The 23103-nt window shown below is 42.8% G+C and overlaps 1 protein-coding gene and 1 long non-coding RNA gene across 2 annotated transcripts in view; one reads left to right on the forward strand and one right to left on the reverse strand.

Moving 5' to 3' along the window:
• The window catches only part of LOC137439715 (uncharacterized), a 53444-nt gene extending 45548 nt beyond the window's left edge, over positions 1-7896 (forward strand). Inside the window, exons 2-3 of the long non-coding RNA XR_013621420.1 lie at positions 6045-6119; positions 7396-7896. This is a non-coding gene — a long non-coding RNA (uncharacterized LOC137439715). The remainder of the gene's footprint in view (positions 1-6044; positions 6120-7395) is intronic.
• ALOX5AP (arachidonate 5-lipoxygenase activating protein) overlaps positions 1-22264 on the reverse strand; it is a 36393-nt gene extending 14129 nt beyond the window's left edge. Inside the window, exons 1-2 of the mRNA XM_068135750.2 lie at positions 22083-22264; positions 14649-14748 (exon numbers count right to left, since the gene is read on the reverse strand). Coding sequence (XP_067991851.2) covers positions 14649-14748; positions 22083-22167 — 185 coding nt within the window. The 5' untranslated portion in view covers positions 22168-22264. The remainder of the gene's footprint in view (positions 1-14648; positions 14749-22082) is intronic.
• Positions 22265-23103: the final 839 nt, after the last annotated feature.

Below are 23103 nucleotides of genomic sequence, written 5' to 3' on the forward strand. Positions count from 1 at the left end.
CAAACATTCACCAGAACCAATATTTTTGCATTTTGATTTGCCACATTATAATACTACTAGTGTGGTGGGTACCTGGTGCTGCCTGGCTGGGTGAGTTTTCCCCGCCTGTGTTTTTGGGACATGTTGGAAATTGAAAAAGCATGGAGTTATTGGCCTCATGGTGGTTACCTTTTCCTGACGGGCTTGCGGCAGCACTGCCTGACCCCAAATCCCAATATTCACGTTATAGTGACCTTGGTGGCTTCAAAACGGACCTCAAGGCCAACGGGCATTAGCTTAAAACCTTGCCCAGATTCTGAAGTACCTACACCCAAAATTTGGAACCTCTAAGTGCTATGGTTCGGCCTTGAAATAACAACGTATAATTTAAAACAACAAACGAACAAACAAACACTTGCAGATACTTATATAGATTAATGATCACTATTATCAATAGTATTATTAGCCCGTTCTATGCACTTCTATTAGCAGGAGACGGGGGTTTGCAATCACTTATGTGTGTCTGTCTGTCTGTCTATTAGTGTGACTGTTCGGGCCCTAACTTTTTATCATTTGAGTTACTAGTGAGATACCCGTGCTACACACGGGTGGCAGGCCAGCAGCAAACAGGCAATGCAGAAACGGCGAATGCGAAAGCATGAAACCAATAAATTCCACATTCCTGTAGCACCTTCAGTCGCACGTCAGATATGGACAGCAAGTTTGTGAAGGACTTCCATGAAAAACGTACAGGTTCGCAAGCAAACGGGTACGTTCACGTATAGAAACATCGATCGTGGGACCGTGGTGAATCTGCATATGGCGATCCACGAAGTCCACGTTCAGAAAGTAGAAACCGTCACAGCATGTCGTCATTCACTTGAACTCGATATCTCTTTTTTCATTCCAAACAGCATAACTCCAATCATAAAATAAACTTTTAACAACATTGTTAATGTTTTCTTCATTGTAAAAACTACCAAGTCAACAGTTAAAAGGATTTTGAGCCGATAGCTGTTACGGCTTGTCAAGATCGATGGAGACAGCGATCTGTTAGCTTATAGACCGCCCAAATAGCTATGTGGAATTCTCTTATGTAGAGATTCAACCCACGTCGTTTGAACTTTGGCCGAGGTCATTATTTACTTTTAATGATGTTTATATACGAATCAAAAAGAAGATAATTGGTTTTGGGTCGTCCTTTCCGCATATCTCGTGGGATTGTGAGTTGGAGAGACGACCGTGATGGTGGGGAGGGGGTTGGCATTTTCTCAAGCAGGGATTCAACCCATGTCCTTATAAAAGGTCTTTGTCCGAGGTCACCGAGTCCGATCGGTGCAGCCGTGCGGTGATCGGTGCAGCCGTTTGTGCGGCACCCGGGAAAATAACGTTATGCGGGAGTCCAAACCTGAAAATGCTGGAGGCCAAAGCTGAAATTATTGGAAAAACAATATAGCCTATTTTACTCCAGGGGATCCCAGGATTACCCACCCAAAAATTTTTTTTCGGTACCTTCGAATGGACGGACAGACAGACGGATGGACAGACAGACAGACGGACGGACGGACATTTGGTGAATTATAGTAAGATTGTCATAAAAATTTCACCAAAGCTTTATTATGATATGGAGAATGCAAATTAATAATTTTGTCAAAAGGTTAAAGATCAGCATCGCCTAAAATCATCGATTTCATCCAATTGACCTGAAATTTAAATTTACCATTTGAGTTTTGTCATCAAATTTTCAACAAAGCTTTATTATGAGAATATGGAGAAGGCAAATTAATAAAGTGGTCAAAAGGTCAAATGTCAAGGTTGCGTAAAATCGTCAATTTTTATCTGATTGACCTGAAATTTTAAGAATTTGCATATTGGGTCACTGACTTGGTTCAACAATCAAAAGTTACAAGCAGATTGTTTATTTAGATCCGAAGGTCAAGGTTGTGTAAAATCACCAATTTTCTTCCCATTGACCTACAATTTTAAGAATTTGCATATTGCATCACAGAATTGGTTCACCAATCAAAAGCTAGAAGCTGATTGCTTTGTTTTTTTTACTTCTAAAGCTCAAAGGTCAAGGCTGCATAAAATTATCAATTTTCATTTTGTATATTTACCTCCGCCACAAAAGGTGGATTGAGGTTATGTTTTCACCCCTGTCTGTTTGTCCGTTTGTCTGTTTGTTTGTGAACCGCCATCCCTAACCCTAACAACTCTCAAAACGTTTTTTTTTTTGTTCTCGTTGTTCTCAAACGTTGTTCTCAAAACGTCTCAATTAGTAGAATTTTTAAAGTGATTCTTCACCATTGGGAGATCGGTCCACAAACGATGAATGGCAGGATATCTCAAAAAGTTGTGGATGGATGTGGACGAAACTTGGTGGACCGGATGGGTGTCTGACGAGGACTAATCGATTCAATTTTGGTGAAGATCCGGATCCAGCTCATAAAATTTTTTAAGTGATTTGAGTCGGTATGGCCAACCAGGCAGAGGTATGCTCTCCTGAGTGCCGTTCTTGTTTTTATCCGTTTTCGCTATTTTGAGCACACGGAAGAAGAAGACGTCTGAATACAAATGGTCACGCTTTGCATTTTCAGATGCTTTCTAGTTATACTTACAAAACTGGTTCCGCATCATCTCTTCTGCAAATAATTGGAGGTTTAAGTGTCCTCGTATCGATGAAGTTTTACTGAAAATAATTTCCAATCTTCTCCAAATGCTCACATTAGTCACATTTCAAGTAGACAGAGCAGGTGCAAGCAGCAGACCTTTCTTTGTCGCACACATGTGGGGCAATAGCTTTGAGTACGCATGTTGTGTTATTATGTAAGAGGGGTGCTGCATTGCGGAGTAAAGCATCCTTTTCTGGAAAAGTTTGGACGTTTCCTAAAACGAAACTTTGACAATGCCATGGCATATTAAAAAAAAAAGTTGGCTTTGTCATGCACGCCATCTTGTGTTTAATGCGAGTTAAAACAGATATTATATGGAAACAATCAACGCATGCGCAGTAGTCATAATGAGAAAAAGACGTTTATAAATGTGCGGATATTGTCTGCCATTTAGCTTATAGCCAGGTAAATATTTTCCGCAATGATATATTCAAACATATGGGCAATATCGCCGGTGCTCACCTGGTAGAATAAACAGTATACTGCACTGTCCACTGACTAAAGGTATTTAAAACCTATTTCAATGGTTGCTAGAAGACGAGACAGAATGTAGAATCATACTAACATAATCATAAGACTGTTTTTTTTTTTGTATAAAAGATCGAGGCTCGTGTAAGAGCTAATGTCAATCACAAAAAAAAACGGACACACAAAACATACAGTAAAGGGAGCGGGAGACAAGATGGGGAGAGAGAGGGAAGCACGCAAGTACAACATTAGAGAGCAGGGACACCGGAAGATCCATGGGAGGGAGAGGGCTTGGGGGAGGAGGCATGGGAAGGCGGGGGGGGGGGGGAAGGGGGGGGGAAGTTATAAAACACATGGACACTGCTAGAACTTCCAGGAAGGAAAGAAGTCGGTATTTCAAAGAAAAGTGGATCTGGGGTGAATTAACGGGGGTAGAATAGATCAAGGTTTTGGATGGGGGAAGATAAGAAATGGTGGACATCAAAATACCTATTTTTAATATTAACAGGAGACAAGAGACTTAAAACAAACAAACAAACAAAAACATAGGCCCAAAATAGGTATTTCGCTAATAATTTTGCTAATAATTTTTGCTACAACAAAAGCTAATAATGGATCTAAAGACTGAGAACAATTCAAGACTCAACTGATCACAAACTATAATACCTGTTACATTTAGATTGATGAAGTCTGAAAACGTTACAATTATTCAGATTTCCAATGAAGCTTTCCGAGGGATACCAGATCAGATTTTGAGACTGGGAAGAAAAGGTAGGTTAGGAGTAATGAGAGGGCTACCTATGAGACGAAAGAAAATGTATAGGAAAGTTGGGTGACATTTTCAACGTTTGCCATTTTATATGCATAGCTGTGCAAAAGTCTTCTTCACCGAGAGTGGCTTTATGCCTTGTTTGGGGAGATTTCCATAAATAAAAAAATATTAAAAAGTTCAGGAGTTAAAATATATGGATGTTGGTTGTCAGCATCAATAAATGACCTCAAAGCCTCCACTTGTGTTTTCGACCATTATAATAACATTGGCTTGTGAATACAGCTTAGTTTGGGTGAGAAGAAACCAAGATTGTCATTTAGCAATCTTTAACTCATATCGGTCACACGAGCAGCTAATATGAAGAGTGGTAGCTAATCCATCACATTTAGCAATCAAATATAATTGATGACTCGTTGTCAGATGTTCATTGTCATTAACACCAGGTGTTCCTCTCTTCACATCCATAAGAACACAAACAACAAATCTTAAAACAAAATGGCGAACATTTCAGCCAAAGATTGGCATGGAATTGTGTTTCTACATAAAGAAAGAAAAAACATTAAGTGAAATAGTTCACATAATTAGATTTTCAAGGTGTGGTATGAAAAGCACATTCAACAAGCAAAAGAGAAGCATCATCTGTAATTGGCCAACCCAGGACCAAAAAGCTGTCCAACAAGTATGATCAATACTTGAAGATAATATCCTTAAGGAATAGAAAGAAGACAACCGTTGAATTGACAACAGATCTCAGGTGTCATTGTCCATCGATCAAGAGTGCGAAGGGCACTTTTAAAATCAGTACTTAAAAGATGCGTTGCAGTAAGAAAACCTGGATTAAGGTTAAAAGGCCAAAAATATGCACAAGAACAGAAATTGGACAATGGAACAATGATCAAAGATGCTTTGCACAGATGGGTCATAATTTTAGTTATTTCGGTCTAATTGAAGAAGATGTTACACCTGTTATGTTATGATGTTACACCAAGAAGATGAAGATGTTCCGGTGTATGTGACACAATGTAACGACCTGCTACAGTATATAATGTACGTTGAGTAATGTAACTCTGTGACTATTGAGATGTGTTGACTTAAACATATTTTAGAAGTATTCACACTAAATTCTGATCTTTTAACTTTAAAGGGTGTAATTGTAGAGGTGAAGAAATCTATTTACAATGGTGGAAACACGTGGTAATGGCCAAATTGGATGGGATCGGGCCAAATTCACAGCCAAAGTACTGTTAAACCACAGGTTCGTTGTCCAATTCATATTCCGATTCGTGTTCAAAACATAACATTGAATTGAAATTAAGTTGTTCCAGGATCATAAACTGACGTTTTTAGAACAGAAGGACGGACAGACAGAAGTGACCCATTTGCTTAACCACACTTTTTGATACGCATGCGTGAGCAGAGCCTCCGCTGTGTATGTGAGTGGCCCCCTGCAAACCTCATGTGGGGGCGGGGGGGGGGGGCCCTCTCTATTGGAGGGCTAATAAGTAATAATATGGTGACAGATCTTCAGGCGAAGAATTGATTTATACTTTGGTTCCGGAGGGGTTACTGAAGTATTAGAATGACCAGCTCTGTCTGTCTGTTTCTGCGTGTATCTGTCTTTCCCCACAATCATGGGTAATGTATTGTCATATCTCGGCTATGCCTGAACCAATTGTAATCAAACTTGAGAGGACAGCAGTGTGGGTCAACCAGAGTGTGATATGTGGCCAACAATGAACTTAAGTCCAATGTCAATCGCTGTTCATTATTTGCCAGGATAGCTTATGTGGGCCTAATGCTGAGTATGTTAAAGGAAGACTCCAGACCCCAATTTTTTTTTTTTAGTTAAATGCTTCTACATAATCTTTGATCAGTACATAACAACATCATCTAAAAAAAAAAAATCAACCCGCGAAGTCGTTTCCTTGTAATCCGACCTTAAATGCGCCAGTAATAGACCATCGACGAAAACGCTTCTGCAAATCTTAGACCACGTGCCCATGCACAGTATGACGTCACACGAGGTGATGGGGAAGCCGGAAATACTTTACAAATGGTTTACAATACAATAGTGTGGAGTGTTTCTATTCTAGTTATATTGTCCTGCATATCGGATTCTAAATGGTTTATAGTTGTGTTTTGTACGGGTGCAGCAAAGTCTCGGAGCCTTTTGTGCGAACACTGCATGAATTCCCGAAGGATGTTGCCAGTAATAACACTTGGAAGAGGTTTGTCCGACGAACTCGAGCACAATGGAAGTTATTTTGCTGTTTTATACCAATATTTACATGTAAAGTGTAAACAACGTTTCATGATTGAAGAGCCCCTTTAAAGTATGTACGCAACCATAAATTGAGAGATTATGAACCCCCCTTTCATTCAAGAAAAACAATGGTATTATAATCATAAACACAGGCTCGAATGCGAGTGTACTGTTCGTCCCCAAAGACACTTGCAATGCATAGGCCTAGGCCTACACTAAATCGTAAATGACGTTTGTGTCGTGTATAAAATGTGGGCTATCCCCCCCACCCCTCCTGGGATGTGAGCATAATTGTTTATGTATCGACTTATTTCGGGGTCTAGCGGAACATGCCTGCCATAAATATAAATATATTGGCCAAAATTCTATGAAACGCCGACGTACAGTGTGGAGTGCATTTTTACACTACACTCAGTAGCTGCAGCCTGCGTGTCTGTGGCTATTCCATGATACAGGCACAAGGCGATCGGGTTTTTACCGTTTTATCGATCAAACAAAGTCACCACTGCAATAACACTCGCTTGATATAAATATTCCTCGCATATTTAACCGAAACTATCAGCAAGTAGGCTAGCCCAACACGTACCAGTAATCTAAATCTGCGAGCCATTCAGCATCATCTTCGTCGTTTTCCACTTCGACCTCCATATTGGCCTCTGGATCTTCGTCGGCGTATTCCGGCTCAAACTGATGTGGTTGAACACCAAATTCTCTCCGTTCTATATCAAATACTTCTACAATACTTTCCTCAGCCTCTGATACAAGTCAATCGGCTGAAAAGTCCGACAGATCGGAGGAAATATCGAGCGATTCGGAGTCAGAAACTTCTTCTTCTGCCATGTCTGCCATGTTTATGCACTGTGTGCACCGCGATCAGCTGAGATCTATACCTCGTGTGACGTCACAGTGACGTCACAAGGATTCCAGAACTAGCTTTTTTTTTTTAATCGTGCCTTTTTAAAAACGCATTTTACGACTAATTTAGCGTCGAATTTTTTTTTCTTTTTAAAAATTAAACATTACCTAATTCTAAAGATTTAAATAATTAAATTTTTTTGGGGTCTGGAGTCTTCCTTTAAGAATTAAGACGACGCTGACTGACGTCCTAAAGGTACTTCCTCAAGATGGAGGAAATGACATAAAATCGAGTAAATGATTCACAGTAAATTTCATTCGATTTACTTTGAGGTTGTTTGAAAGCTACTTAACAAGTAATAAAAACATGATTTTTTTTTTTAAAGGATGGAGGGATGTTACTGTGAAAAAGTATGGAAACAAGAAGAAATTAAAACTGCGAGCAGTGATGCCCGGGGACAAAGACGCTTCATTCTGATTGGACAAGTGTGCAACAACGTCCTTGACAACGGCAGCCCGGACCCAATTATGCAAAGTTTGAACTGAATTTATCCGAAAAATGAAGGAGGTGGTGCATTTTAGAAGTTTTTCATGAAATCCAATATGGCCGCAATGCCTATGCCGTCATCCGGAGGATATACATCAAGTCAAGTGGATTTCTATAAGTGGTCCAAGTTTCAACTCAATGGATCGAAAAATTAAGGCGGAGATGCATTTTAACGGTTTTCATTAAATCCTATAGCCGCGTGGTCACGTGACCTATGACATCATCAATTTTGATCAATTTCGTTTTCTTTTTCATTGCCAGACCAAGTGACTGATCAAAAAAAATAATTTCATATTCAAGTTCGTATCGATACGTAGATGCCACAAAAAATGTTTTGTGTTAATCAGATAGATTTTTTTTTTACCTCAACATAGCTGCCAAACCAGCTTCACCAATGGCGTCATCTGTACAGTACAACCTTTTTGCACAATGGGTAGTCGATCATAACATGACATGATTCAAATCGTTAGCCTTTGTGGTTTCGGAGAAAAATATTTTTCAAGTTTTCGCTTAAATCCAAGCTAGTTGCCATGGTGATGGCAAAATCTAAATTCGGAAAAAAGATGGCATCAATTCCCATTGGCCCCAACATTCATGGAAAGTTTCAACTTTATCGTTGATCGGAGCAACAGTGCCGATGCTACAGCCTCCAAAAAATTTGGCAGAAGAATAATAATAAGTCCAATAACAAAAGGAGACCAGTGGCGCTTTTCCATTGCAAAGAACGGTACGGCACTGTACAGTACGGTTCGGTACGGCACTGTACAGTACGGTTCGGTACGACACTGTACAGTACGGTTTGGTACGGCACTGTACAGTACGGTTCGGTACGGCACTGTACAGTACGGTTCGGTACGGCACTGTACAGTACGGTTCGGTACGGCACTGTACAGTACGATTCGGTCCGACACTGTACAGTACGGTTCGGTACGGCACTGTACAGTACGGTTCGGTACGGCACTGTACAGTACGGTTCGGTACGGCACTGCACAGTACGGTTCGGTACGGCACTGTACAGTACGATTCGGTACAGCACTGTACAGTACGGTTCGGTATGGCACTGTACAGTACGGTTCAGTACGGCACTGTACAGTACGATTTTGTACGGCACTGTACAGTACGGTTCGGTACGGCACTGTACAGTACGGTTCGGTACGGCACTGTACAGTACGATTCGGTCCGACACTGTACAGTACGGTTCGGTACGGCACTGTACAGTACGGTTCGGTACGGCACTGTACAGTACGGTTCGGTACGGCACTGCACAGTACGGTTCGGTACGGCACTGTACAGTACGATTCGGTACGGCACTGTACAGTACGGTTCGGCACTGTACAGTACAGTTCGATAATCCCTGTTTCATTTTTCCATCGCACAACAGAACCGTGAAAATAGGCGGAGCTATCTGAAGTGACGAAAAATAACGTGACCACTGGCACTGTAGTGACGTAATATCTCACCCAACACTGATGAGGGCTTGCATCTCAGCAGCAAACCAAACTGAACTCTCCAGGTTTTCAAAACCAAACTGAACTCTCCAGGTTTCCCATGTATTTTTTCTGATTCTTATCACTTATGCTTTAAGCCTAAGTCACACATAGGCGGATTTGTCGGCGACTACTGGCGACTGGAAAAATCGCCACCACCCGCCGACAATCGTAATGAAACCGTAATGGACGGTCTTCTGTAGTCGTGGTTATCCTCCCCAGGTCGGCTGCAGTCGGCAAGAGCCGCAAAGGGGCCAAATATTTTTTTAAATGTTTAAAAACGGCGCGCTCAGTCGCCTTCAAAAAAAATCCGCCATGCTGTCGTCGGTATCCGTAATAAGAGCGTAAAGCGGCCGCAACCCAGTCGCTCATAGTCTTCCGCAATCGCCCCACCAGCTAGCACGGCAGAGATGCGAATGCCATACGGCCTTCCTGCGGCATCTTCCCGACTACGGGCCGACACTGTTGCGGCTGCATATCGACTACAGAAGAACTGCCACGTCTCCCCTGCGGTTATGGGAGACTGACGACGACAGCAGTAGGACTAGTGGCGGCCGAGTTACGGCCATTGGCGACAGAGATACGACTGCCTGGCGACTGCATTACGACATACCACGATTCCATGGCAAGACAGGATGGTGTGGGGGTCTCCGTGGAGTGAGGTCCTGTGGTGCCGACAAGGATATGGCTTTATTGTTTGGACTAGGGACTTTTGGGAACTTTATTTTTTGGACTTTGGTCCTTTGGAAACTTTATTTATGGGACTTGGGACCAGTGGAAATAATTTGTTGGACTTTATTTCCATTCTCTCTCCCTGCAGAAAAGTTTGATTATTACATTACAATGATACATCTTTATTAACTTTCTTATTGTACATCAAACATCTTTATGCTTCATGTCATTGTCATGTATGCAGTGCAAATGTTCACCATTGTATCCCTACACCGGGACCGGGTTGTATCCCTACGCCAGAGCTCGGATGGCGCTGCTGTGAATCGGGCCTTGATCGGCAGAGTGAATAAACGCGTACGACAATTGATCGCAGTTTGTCGAGATACTTTACATGGCGACGAAGGTAAACATCTAGACCATGACATCTTTCGGCCATATCGATGAATTCGACCCTCATGAGGGGGATTTTGACACGTATTCTGAGCGGTTGTCTTTCTACTTCGAGGCGAACGGCATTGCGACCGAAGGCCGGATGAAGGCCGTCTTCCTGTCCGTTTGCGGAGGTGAGACGTTCACACTCGTTAAAAACCTGATTCGGCCTCGGACAATCCAGGAGCTCACGTATGCAGAGCTCAAGGCCGCTTTGAAGGAACATTGCAACCCATCTCCTTCAGTCATCCTGTGTCGGTTTAATTTTTACATGTGCAGACAGCAGCAAGGTCAGTCGATCGCAGACTTCATTGCACACCTCAAAAAACTGTCACATCTGTGTGAGTTTGGGGACACGATCGATGACATGCTTCGTGATTTGCTGGTGGTTGGCATGTCCGATGACCGCACTCGTAGACGCCTGCTTGCGGAGAGAAGACTGACGTTCCAAAATGCCAGAGACACCGCCATTTCCATGGAAAGTGCTGAACGCAACGCTACAAGCATCGGTGCCACTCGCTCATCTGGTACCAGCCCTGCTGTGAATCGGTTGGATCATGTTCAGCCACAACGTTGGAACAAGGCTCCTCGTCAGAAGCCAGTGCAGTCTCAAACCCACAACAACTGTTTTCGGTGCAACGGAAAGCACCCTCCGGAGACGTGTCGGTTCAAAGATGCCACCTGCCATTTCTGTTCGAAAACTGGCCATATTGCTCCAGCTTGCATCACTCGCAAATCGGGAAAAGGAAAAGCTGCTGACAAGATTCATCAGTTTATCGGTTCGGAGGAACCCGAGCTTGACCAGGTGAGCTCTGTTTCCGACAACTCAGAATCGTATGACCTGCTTCATATTGATTCTCACCATAGGCGGGACCCTCTTCTTGCCAATGTTGTCATCAACAATCGACCATTGCAAATGGAGGTCGACACTGGTGCGGCCGTCTCGCTCATCAGCCATGCTGTTTTCACAAACCTGTGGAGTGATGCTGACCGACCCCATCTGAAACCTACTACCTATGGACTCTCCACCTATACAGGTGAGAAGATTGTTCCCTGCGGTACATGTGATGTCACGGTGGGCTACGATAACCGTGAGTTTCACCTACCCCTGATCGTCATTCCTGGAAAGGGCCCTTCCTTACTCGGCAGGAACTGGTTGAGCATAATTCGACTGAAGTGGGAAAGCATTCATCAACTCCGGGCAGCCAACGTTTCTCCTACCGCAGCATACACACTCAAAAATGTGCTGGATACGTACCCGGATGTCTTCAAGGATGAGCTTGGAACCTTGAAAGGACATACGGCTAAACTCAGGGTTGACCGGGATGCCAATCCTATATTTTGCAGGGCTCGCCCAGTCCCTTTCGCCCTGCGTGAGCGGATTGACAAGGAACTGGATCATCTTGAAAATCTGGGGATCATCGAGCAAATCCAGTATGCCGAATGGGCGGCGCCCATCGTTCCGGTCATAAAATCGGACCAGTCCATCCGCATATGTGGAGATTATAAAATGACCGTGAACAGGTGTTCTTCATTGGATAAATATCCAATCCCGAGGATCGAAGACCTCTATGCTCGTCTCACGGGAGGCAAGACTTTTACGAAACTCGATCTCAAATCTGCCTATCTACAGCTCCGCTTGGACGAGAATTCGAAACAGTATCTTACCATCAACACGCATCGTGGGTTGTATAGGTACCACCGACTTAGTTTTGGAGTGAAATCTGCACCTGGAATTTATCAGCGTGTCATGGACAGTTTGTTTGCCGCCGAACGCAACGTCGTTTGTTACCAGGATGATATTCTGGTTACTGGTCGTACGCGTTTATTCACTCTGCCGATCAAGGCCCGATTCACAGCAGCGCCATCCGAGCTCTGGCGTAGGGATACAACCCGGTCCCGGTGTAGGGATACAATGGTGAACATTTGCACTGCATACATGACAGTCATACATCATTGAAATGAATAAAGTGAAATGTAAAATAGAGAAATAAAGATTAAAAAAGTTGTGTGAATCGTCTCCAATCGCCGGCGGTCTTATTGCAGTCTTGCGGACGTCGGAGTAAACCGCCACCCGGCCCCAATGCAGTCGCCGCGATCCGCCATCGGTCGTAATCTAGCCGCCAGACTGTCGCCACGCTGCCGCCGTGCATCCGCAATGCAGTCGTCGTCGATCTTCAACAGTCGCCATCCCACTCGGGGCGTCGTCGCAATGCAGTCGCAATGTGGCTGCCTGCAGTCGCCATACTGCCGCCTGACCATATTTGACCACTCGAAATCGCCAGTAGTCGCCGAAAAATCTTGATCGCCGGCAGTCGCCAGTAGTCGCCAAAATATCCGCCTATGTGTGACTTAGGCATTAACGATCGTCTCTCCGGAATTGTGGTATTACAAAATGGCGGTTGGGTCTGAACATAGCGTGATGGTTCTGTGACGATTGTGATTGACCAATCAACGGTCTGCAATATTGCTAGCTCCACCCATACATAGGTCCAGGTTCGGCTCGCTTGGTACCTATCCATAGCAGGAACCAAATTTAGCATGGGTACTTAGGTATGGTATGGTTCGCTTGGCAATAGAAAAACAAAAAAAACGGATTTTGGTTATCGTACGGTACGGTATCGCGGTGGAAAAGTGCCACAAGTCTCTTATAGACTCGGTCCCCTAATGATCGATTATGCTTGGAAAAAAAAATCAATGTCTGTTTAAAGATAAAGATACAGGTTTCTATTTTAAAAGTCAATCTATCTTTCTGAATTGGATGAAGATGTTTAATGTATGATAACAGGAACCATTTAAGCTTTTAGAATAAAACATGACGGACACGGAAGGAGCACAACAACAACAACAACAACAACAACAACAACAACTCCGCAACGAAAGGTCCGGTTTTCGTGTGTTTCACTGTATTTTTCATCCTCATTGAGATTTGCAGATAGATAGATATTTACAGATAGATATGGTTGTGAAGTGCAACATGATGTCTTTGATTAAACCCATCACTGAAGCGATTGGGAGCCGGTAGATATGCATGACTAGTGTTATTGGAAACGTCTATGTTACACAACTGGACTTTAAAGATGCTTGAGCTGATGTGGGAGGCCCCTCTTTGTGGGTGGTCCCCAGCGGCTGCGGGCTCCATGGGCGCCTAACAGAGGCTCTGTGCGTGAGGGAGCAATGTACTTTTATAACTGAATTGTAACGACCGTTTCTCAATGTGTATTTTTCTTTGTACTTTTCAGCGCACCAGAATTTTTTATTCTGTATTAAATAAATACAAACCTGTTTACTTACCTGACGGTTTTTGTGCTATTTGATACCCTTTGGTATCGGCTGACAAAGAGCAATGCTTGAAGACAAAAGTTAAGCATGGAGGAGGTTGAATTCAAGTTTGGGGGTACACATCCTCAAGTGGTGATGGAAAATTGCTGAACGATATGTGAGTGCCTCTGGCAAAAGCAGACACTTGGGGGCAAATATCGAAATCTAAATTTTGATTTTGATATCATCTGATTCCCCATGCTTTTCTCTTTCATTTGATGTGTGCATTATGTTAATTGGATTAAAATTAACAAAGTTATGTAATTTTAATGACAATTTAATTTTCGTTTAAACAATGGAGATAATTAGGTTCAAAGTTCACAATACAGTTCATACACACAAAGAATGTGACGTGCACACGTAGAGCTTTTCATTCATACCAAACATGTATGTCAGGGATCTCCTTCGAATTACGATGAATGGCTCGTAGTAAAACATCGAAATTTCGCGATCTTCGTGTCTTTTTGAGCACATTTTGAGAATGACGTTTTAGATTCTTCGTGGAATTTCACAACTTTTCTGTTGTTTCTTGGAAAAATGTGTTGGTGCATAATAAACTGGAGAAGTTACTCTTTCTCTCCATATAAAAATCTCAATTTGGTCCCTGTGGTCAGATTTTGACTCTCTTCGGATTTTTCTCGCTAAGAGAAATGCCCCCAAGTGTCTGCTTTTGCCAGAGCCAGTCACATATGGTATATTAATTGCAGAAAAGTAGAAAGAAATTGAATACACCATGCCATCCCCAGGGGTACAAGACTTATTGGTCCAAACTTCATCTTACAGCAAGATAATGATCCAAAACACTTAGCTGCAGTAACTCAAACTTATTTTCAAGAGAAAGAGGAAGTTGGAGTCCTTCAACCGATAGAATAAATGGCCCACTCAAAACGCAGATCCCAATACATCGAATCTGTATGGGACAATTTGGACAAATAAAAAGTAAAAAAAGAATCCCAGTAACTTAAGGTGATCTTTGGAAGGTCTTGGCAGAAGTATGGAACACCATTCCACAAGCGCTCCACCAAGTGCCGTTCTAGTTTCCTTATGCATCAGAGTAGAAAAATGCCAAATTTTTAAGACTTTTGCCCACAAGTGTATGCTAACACATAGTTAGCCCCTAAGTCCTGGGTTGCTCAAATGAAATGCTTATCAATACAAAATGGTGTTCGAGATGAAGACTCACTTGGCATAATAGACGGTCTCAAACTCGGTATGGCCTGTTGTGCTCCCGTGGCGAATGTTGTGCTTGTTCCGTATCATGCTCACCTTGCGTGCGAAATATACTGAAAATATCAGAAGAGGAATGGGGGAGAGAACATTTGCAGAGAGGATAAATCAAAACATTATTATGAACCACGTGTTTTGGACCGCGCTTGCTGCGCAACCCTGAGTGACAATTCTAATTACAATTATTAAAAGTAATGTAGCTAACTCAAGGATCTGATTGAGGTAGTCTATATCAATTTCACAATTCAAGTGGGAATGAAACGTTCAACGAATCACAAGAATGACCCATTCTGCAAAATAAACCCTTGTAAAAATTAGTCGGAAACTCTGTGCAATGCCAACACACAAACACAGACACATTGACAACAAAAAGGAAATGAGAGCGACTTCAGCTTCAGCGTCTCACTATTAGAAGATTTTTTTTTAAATCTTTGCTGAACATGGAGCTTTTGGGCAGGAAGATGACATGGGGGAAGAACAAAAAGTTAGATCTCACCATTTCCAGAGCCTTGAACTAAAGCAAACTGTGCCACACCACCAGAGCTAAACTTCCTCAAAGCTTGTTGTCAGTGTGAGCGATCAGGTCACACGGAAGCCAAACCTCAGCAACTATCAAACAAATTACTGACGGATGGGGAAGTGTTTCTCCACAGTTCCTTGCAGCATCTCCGTTCTCTCTGAAAGCTTTGACCAGAGGCTCCTCAATCACACTCTCTGGACCCTGAAACCTTTGGTCTCCATTCTCCCCTCTAACAACTTCTCTCATTCCCTTTCTACTCCACATTTACGGGAGCTTGCAATGGGAGTATGGGAGAGGACCTCATTGGCAACGCTTTTGGGACACCTCTAATTTGTTTGTCCCCTCACCTTTTCTCCAAAATATATATTGTGTATGGGTAGATTGTGCATATGGCGTGTTCTCAAATGAAGCTCATACAAGTTACAATCGTTCCATAAATTACTGGAATTAAAGAAAAAAAATTGGGTGTGCCGGTTTCAGCGTTACTAGATCATGGCTAAGCCTCTGCTGTGGTGCCCCCAGACCTCTTCCCTTTCCTGCTCTACAAGCTGTTCATCGACAAGCACATAATCTGGCCACGGTACAGAAAAACAGTGGCTGACCCTTTTGGAAAGCATCTTGAAATCTGTTAACGTCCACAAGTGAGCAAGACCAAGCGAGGAAACCAGACCTGTCTCAGGAAGATCAAATATATAATAAAACTATCAACAGTTGTAAACCAGTTGATATCGCATGCATTTAGGAATTAATGCAAGAAATGTGCAAAAGTGCTGGAAGTTTGTGGGTTATTCTCAAGACTTGCACCTTTAATGATTTATGTGCAGAGAAATACTGCATTTCTGCCCAAGTATGGTTAACACCATTCATCTTGGCGAGGGTATTTGAAATGGAACTGGTATTGGCAAGGCAGGCTGTCCAACATGGTGGATGCCATCACCGTGTTCTTCACAGAGACCTTCACAATATTTCCTGATTGTTTCGAGATGTGCACCTACTGTGTGTGTATTGAGTCGGGTCGTTCCCAAATAGCAAACATTCCTCGAATGTCACTGCATTACATTTGTCATGCAAGTTGTCACATCATCATCATTATTATTACGAGCTGAGTATCCACCCTTCGGGCGATCTTGTTCTCAGCATGCAACACATTCTTCTGACACGTACCTTTATTTGGGCGGTGTATAGGTAACTGATGGCTGCCTCAATTGCTCCCGAAAATAAAATAAAAGAACTCGGGTTACGTGCATGAAGCAAAAATATGCATACTGCTGATAATAAAAAACACCTCACTACACTGGGAAACGTGGGGACAGGAATACTGCACTGTGAAGGATGGAGACTTATAATACCCTCTCCCACAAATTATAATACCAGATTGTTTGTGCTGGGTGTACCAGATTCTGCCACGACGAGTATTCTCGAAGAATATATTACGCTATTGTATTGTACACAGATGGAATTAAAGGAAGATGGAAGAGATATATGGAAATGCTGTTGAATGCAGAGAATGAATGGGATGGCGACATAGAGAGTAACCTAGTTTTAGGACCGGCAGAGAAGATAACTGAGAAGTAAGTTGAGGTAGCGATAAAAGCAATGAAGAGTAGAAAAGCGGAAGGGCCGACGGGAGTTGTGGGAGATATGTTGAAGACAGCAGGAAGTTGGGGTGTGAAGAGAATGACAGAGATCTGTAATCTGGTGGTGAAAGAAGGCCGCATTCCAGTGGATTTGGGAACTGAGTACCCTCGTCCCTCTATACAAGGGGAAAGGTGACCCTCTGGACTGTGGCTCGTATGGAGTGATAAAGTTATTAGAGCATGGAAGGTATTGGAAAGGGTGTTGGAGAAGAGGATAAGGAAGAAAGTGAAGATCGACGAAATGCAGTTTGGATTTATGCCAGGAAGAGGAACGACAGACGTGCTTTTTATTGGAAGGCAGTTGCAGGAGAAATACATGGAGAAGAGGAAGAAGTTGTTCATTGGGTTTGTTGATCTGGAGAAAGCATTCGATAGGGTTCCACGCGAAGTAGTGACATGTGCATTGAGGAAGTTAGGAGTGGAGGAATTGTTGATCAGAGTAGTGATGGCAATGTACGAGAGAGCACGCACAGCTGTAAGGACGAAGGACGGGAACAGTGGTGAGTTTGAGGTGAAGGTGGGAGTGCATAAGGGGTCGGTACTAAGTCCACTACTATTTTTAGCTGTGATGGAGGTGCTGGCTCGGAACGTAAAGGAGGATTTACCGTGGGAGTTGTAGTATGCAGATGATCTGGTGTTGAATGAGGAGAGTATGGATGGACTGAAGGAGAAGATGAACAAGTGGAAGGAATGTATGGAGGCAAAAAGTCTGAAGGTGAATATCGGAGAGACAAAGGTGATGGCAAGTGGTAAAGCATGTGGTGAGGTGGAATGAATTGGGAAGTGGCCATGTGCTGTCTGCAGGAAGGGTGTCGGAGTGAACGCCATTCAATGTACAATGTGCGCTGAGTGGGTTCATCAAAAATGTAGTGGTCTGAGAGGGTCATTAACCAGTGTGGCAGCTACATTCAAATGTAAGGTGTGCACAGAGGGAGCTGCAGATGGAGGAAATGTTGAGTTGGATCTTGGAGTTGGCGTGAAGCTGGAAGGTGTGAAAACATTTTGCTACCTAGGAGACATGCTGAATGGAGAAGTTGGATCAGACTCAGCAACGGTTGCTCGAGTGAGATGTGCATGGAAGAAGTTTTGGGTACTGAGTGGCGTGCTGACGAGGAGGGGAGTGTCGTTGAAGCTGAAGGGAAAGGTGTATGCTGCATTTGTGAGAAGTGTTATGATTTATGGGAGCAAGACATGGGTAATGAACGTAGAGTAGCAACGAAGGCTGGAAAGGGTGGAAATGCGTATGCTTCAGTGGATGTGTGGAGTATCGTTGAGAGAGAGGAAGACAAATGATGAATTGCGAAAGATGATGGGAATAGAGCCTGTGATGGATGCTGTGAAGAGAAACAGGTTGAGATGGTTTGGTCATGTGTTGAGGAAGGATGAAGGACTGGTTGAGAAGAGTGATGGAAATGAATGTAGAAGGAAGTAGAGGACGGGGAAGACCGAGAAAGACTTGGCTAAAGGTGGTGGAAGAAGAAATGCGGGCAAGGGGGTTAACAAGGAGAGATGCAGAAAATAGGGCAAAATGGAGAAGATTGTCATGGGGACCGCAAGGCTAACCCCCGCTCTAGCAGGGAAAATGGCCTTAAAATGCCTGATGTTGTTGTTGTTTGTATTGTACACAGAATATGGTGCCGTGCCAGATAACGCAATAAACGATTTTCTGGCAATTCGGTGAACATCAATCGATGAAACAATCATGATCATCATTAACAGTTTCCATGAGTTTTGCCATTTCGACTGCATTCATAGGGGCCATTTTGAAGGGTAATCGCAAATAGCAAAAAAGGAAAAACATGTGGTACTCAGCACATGATTTACCATTAGCAATGATGTAATACCATAATCTGATTCAGTGCTATAAATAGTCATATGAGATAACTCGTACCTGGCATACAGAATTGAAAATCTTGTCCCACTGCATGCTCCGAGTTTTGTCATAACAGAGGCTTTCCCAAGAAATAGATAAGAAACTAACGTAGATTTGCTCACAGAAGAGTAAAATTTGAAAATAAAGTACAGTGCATGCATATTGGGCTTGCAAATGGGAGTCGTGTATACTATAGGAGTCGGGGCAGTCAATGTGTTAACGATAGTTTTTAAAATCCGGAGGTTTAGTGCGACTGATGCAATCTTATACATCACCGTATACACTGTAATAAGACGAGGTTGAGTCGCAGTTTAGGAAATGGAGGCATTATTTAACACCATAGATTTACACAGCCACGTGGCAGCTTCTTCTTCACCCCCAATACTGCACAACCATCTCACATGCCATGCCCTCCAATACTATATTGATATATAGCATGGTTCTTAGATGTATTGTGGCAATTTGTGTTTTACAGTGTTCAGATATATAATTCAATTTAAATTAATGTTTAAAGAGATTTAAAGTCGTATGGATAAAAACATTCCAGGTTCTACCGCCATTTTCTGCAGTGTCTATTACATCACCCTATCTGAGTTGTTACTGTCGTGGTCAAAAATATTGGCACCCTTGAACATTTTAAAAATAATGCACCATTTCTTCCAGAAAATTGTTGAAATAAAAAAATATTTTGGTATCCACATTTGTATTTCTTTGGTTTGCAGTGGAACAAAAAAAAAAAGCTGAAAAAATTACTAAATCTTAGCTCATTCCACACACAAATCCTAAAATGTCCCAGACGATATTTTTGGCACCTTTTAGAAGTTGTTAAAAATAATTAAATTTCAAGCAGGTTGTTGATGTTAGTTTTCAAGCAGGTTGCTAACCTCCTCACTTTGGAATTGAACTCACCTGTGGTGATTTGCAGGTGCCTGAAATATAAAAATCACTCATTCAACCACTTTGAATGGAGAAAAGGAGTTATTCTGCTGTTTTGTGTCACTGTGTGTACCACAATGAGCATGGAGAAAAGAAAGAAAACCAGAGAATTGTCTGAGGAGGTCAGACACAAGATTGTAGCCAAGCATGGCCAATCTCAAGGCTACAAGTCCATCTCCAGGGAACTTGATGTTCCTGTGTCCACCATACGCAATGTTATCAGGAAGTTTAAGGCCCATGGCACAGCAGCCAACCTCCCTGGACGTGGCCGCAAGAGAAAACTTGATCGAAGATTGCAGTTAAGGATTGTTCAAATGGTGGAGAAAGCACCTCAATCAACTGCCAAACAGATTCAAGCTGTCCTTCAGACACAAGGTATGACAGTTTCAACTCACACCATCCGTCACCAACTCAATGAAAGGGGGTTCTATGGTAGGAGACCCAGGAGGACCCCACTGCTGAGAGAGAAACATAAGAAAGCCTGACTGGTGTTTGCCATAATACACCTTAACAAGCCAAAATCCTTCTGGGGGAATGTCCTGTGGACAGATGAGACCAAATTAGAGCTTTTTTGGTAAAGCACATCATCTCTATGTTTACAGAAAACAAAATGAAACCTTCAAAGAAAAGAACACCTTCCCCACAGTCAAACATGGAGGAGGATCAGTGATGTTTTGGGGTTGCCGTGCTGCCTCTGGCACTGGGTGTCTTGAATGTGTGCATGGCATCATGAAATCAGGAGATTACCAAGGCATTTTCGAGTGCAATGCTCAACCGAGTGTCAGAAAGCTGGGTCTCCATCGAAGGTCATGGGTCTTGTAGCAGGACAATGACCCCAAACACACTTCAAAAAGCATCCAGGAATGGTTCAAGACAAAATTCTGGACTTTTCTGAAGTGGTCAGCAATTAATCCAGATCTAAATCCCAATGAACACCTGTGGGGAGATCTGAAAACAGCAGTTGGGAGAAGGCACCCTTCAAATATGGGAGTATTGGAGCAGTTTGCACACGAAGAGTGGGCCGAAATGCCAGTAGAGAGGTGGAGGAAGCTCATTCATGGCTATAGGAAGCGCTTGACTGCAGTTATTTTGTCCAGAGTCTGTGCTACCAAATATTAAGTCTAGTGTCAATAATTTTGTCACTGCCATTTCTTTTTATTTTCTGATTTAAAAGGATATATTAAGTTCTGAATCAAAAACAAAGCTTCTGTAATATTAACAGTGAAACAAACAATTGTGAAGAGCAAACACTTTTGTCAATTTCAACTTATTTTAGAGAAGATTGTCAGTTATTTGAAAATTATTTTTGGCCACGACTGTACATTAGTTTGTCGTGCCTGTTGTTTGTGTCCATTAAGACGTCCTTAAAACAGTAAGTTTCCTGTTTGGAATGATTGCCAATTTTGTTTGACTGCCAGACATGCAGACAGAGTGAGTAAAGATATCATCTCACTCCTCTCTACGCATTTGTGATCGGGACAAATCCAAAACCAAAGTACGTTAAAACGAAAGACTTGTGTTTCTATTCATGTTCCGATCCGTGTTCAAAATATAACATTCGATTTAAATAAGTTGTTCCTCAATCATAAACTGATGAGACGGACAGACATGAACCAATTGCTTAACCGCGCTTTTCGCTTTGCGTACGCGGGGTAAATATATTGGAATTACAATGATATGATGATCACATCATCAATGTGGCATACCTTTCAGGGCGTTGGCACTGCCGAAGCAGTGTCTTTGCAAGGGTCGTGCTAGGTGGTTTGCTGTTGCCTTCCCAGCACCCAATGAACCACCTTTGGAGGCCATTTTCCCCCGCAGAGCAGGGGTTGGCCTTTTTCGGGTACCGTGGTCCCTTTTTTGAAGCAATGTTTTATGGTCGGATGCCCTTCCTGCCGCCAACCCTGTTGGTCGCCTCTTGCGACACACACGGAATTACCACGGAACTGGTACTCAATTTGCGGACCTCGGAAGGATGAACAGGATGAGTCAACCCCCCCCCTGGCATTAATTCAGCGATCGACCGGGATTCGAACCCAGGATCCTCGGATCCCAAGTCGGCACCATAACCGCTAAGCCAACACCAGGCTCCTTTCCTTCCCAGCACCCAATGAGGGCAGCAATTTGTAATCTGTTCAGAGTTCTCGCAAAAGCTCGCCTTGTCTTAGCGAAGGATCTAAGACGTCCACCTACGACCATGGTGACAGATCCTCTAGATTCTAGAACCACCGAGTGTGCATACTCAACTATCACATCACCGAGCCCCTATATTATAATAATATAGACAATTGACAAGGCAAAACGGTACATTATGGGATTTGCATATGGGATCCTAGCCAAAATGAATCAAAGTGAACCTTTCGAAGCTAGGTTATGGATCTTACAACACAATGTATGATCCACATTCTATATAAGTTTGCTTACTGTTCTGCCAGGCGCTCAATATGGACACTGTAAGTATCAGATTCACATCATGAAGCTCCATGGCTGCAGTCTCTGGTACGTGCATGAAGATCACACTTGGAAGGTTAACTGGTTAAGTCTTCACTGTAGGCTGTGCTTGTCAAATACTCTTCTTATCGACTCTTATCACATGCTCACTGTCCTTCCCCTTTCTGGCCAGGACTTCTTTGGTTCCTGTTGCTAAAGTTTGTGGGTTCCTCTCGAGCTCTGCTGTACGTGCAGACCACGCACCAAGTTTAGTAATGTACCGGAAGTTACCCCTACACCCTTTACAGCTCGCTGAATGTTACATCTGCATGCAAGATTTCAACAGCTCTGGGTATTGTTGTTGAGATTATGGAGATGTGTACTGGAATCTTCAATAATGTTGCCATTCCTATCCCTTTGGTTGCCCTTGCTGTGATTCACCCAAGTACAGGTCTAAAGCAACAGATCCTCAAGAACTTTACAAAACTATCACAAGATGACTTTCTCAAAGATGTTTTCGAAATGAAAATGTCTTGATTATCTCGGGTGAGAGTCAGAGGTGTGTGCCTTAGAATTGGATCGGAGGTCATGGAGCATGGTGGTAGGAGGGGGAATAAAATTGCCATCTCACTTCACGAGAAGGAGGATCAGGTTAAAGGTCAATGTGACTGGAAGAAAATATAAGGGGGAATAAGAGGGAAATAAGGGGGAATAAGGGGGGAAGAAAAAAAAGCTAAATAAAGAAATGTTGATAAATAAACTAAAACAGCTTAAACAAGAACGGCACTCAATAGAGAGCATACCTCCACCTGGTGAACAGTTTATGTTTTGTATCCCACTGATAGGCCGGATCTGGATTCGAGCCTGAACCAAAATCGAATCTGCTTGTTCTTGTTACCTACCCAACTCATGCACCAAGTTTATTCATAACTCGTCCATAACCTTTTAAAAATATCATGTTTAATATCGCTTTTCACCCGATCTCTCAATGGGCAATTCCACGGTTACTCACATT

The sequence above is a fragment of the Myxine glutinosa genome, chromosome 14 (genome assembly GCF_964187855.1).
Source record: "Myxine glutinosa chromosome 14, kmMyxGlut1.1, whole genome shotgun sequence".
Lineage (NCBI taxonomy): Eukaryota > Metazoa > Chordata > Myxini > Myxiniformes > Myxinidae > Myxine > Myxine glutinosa.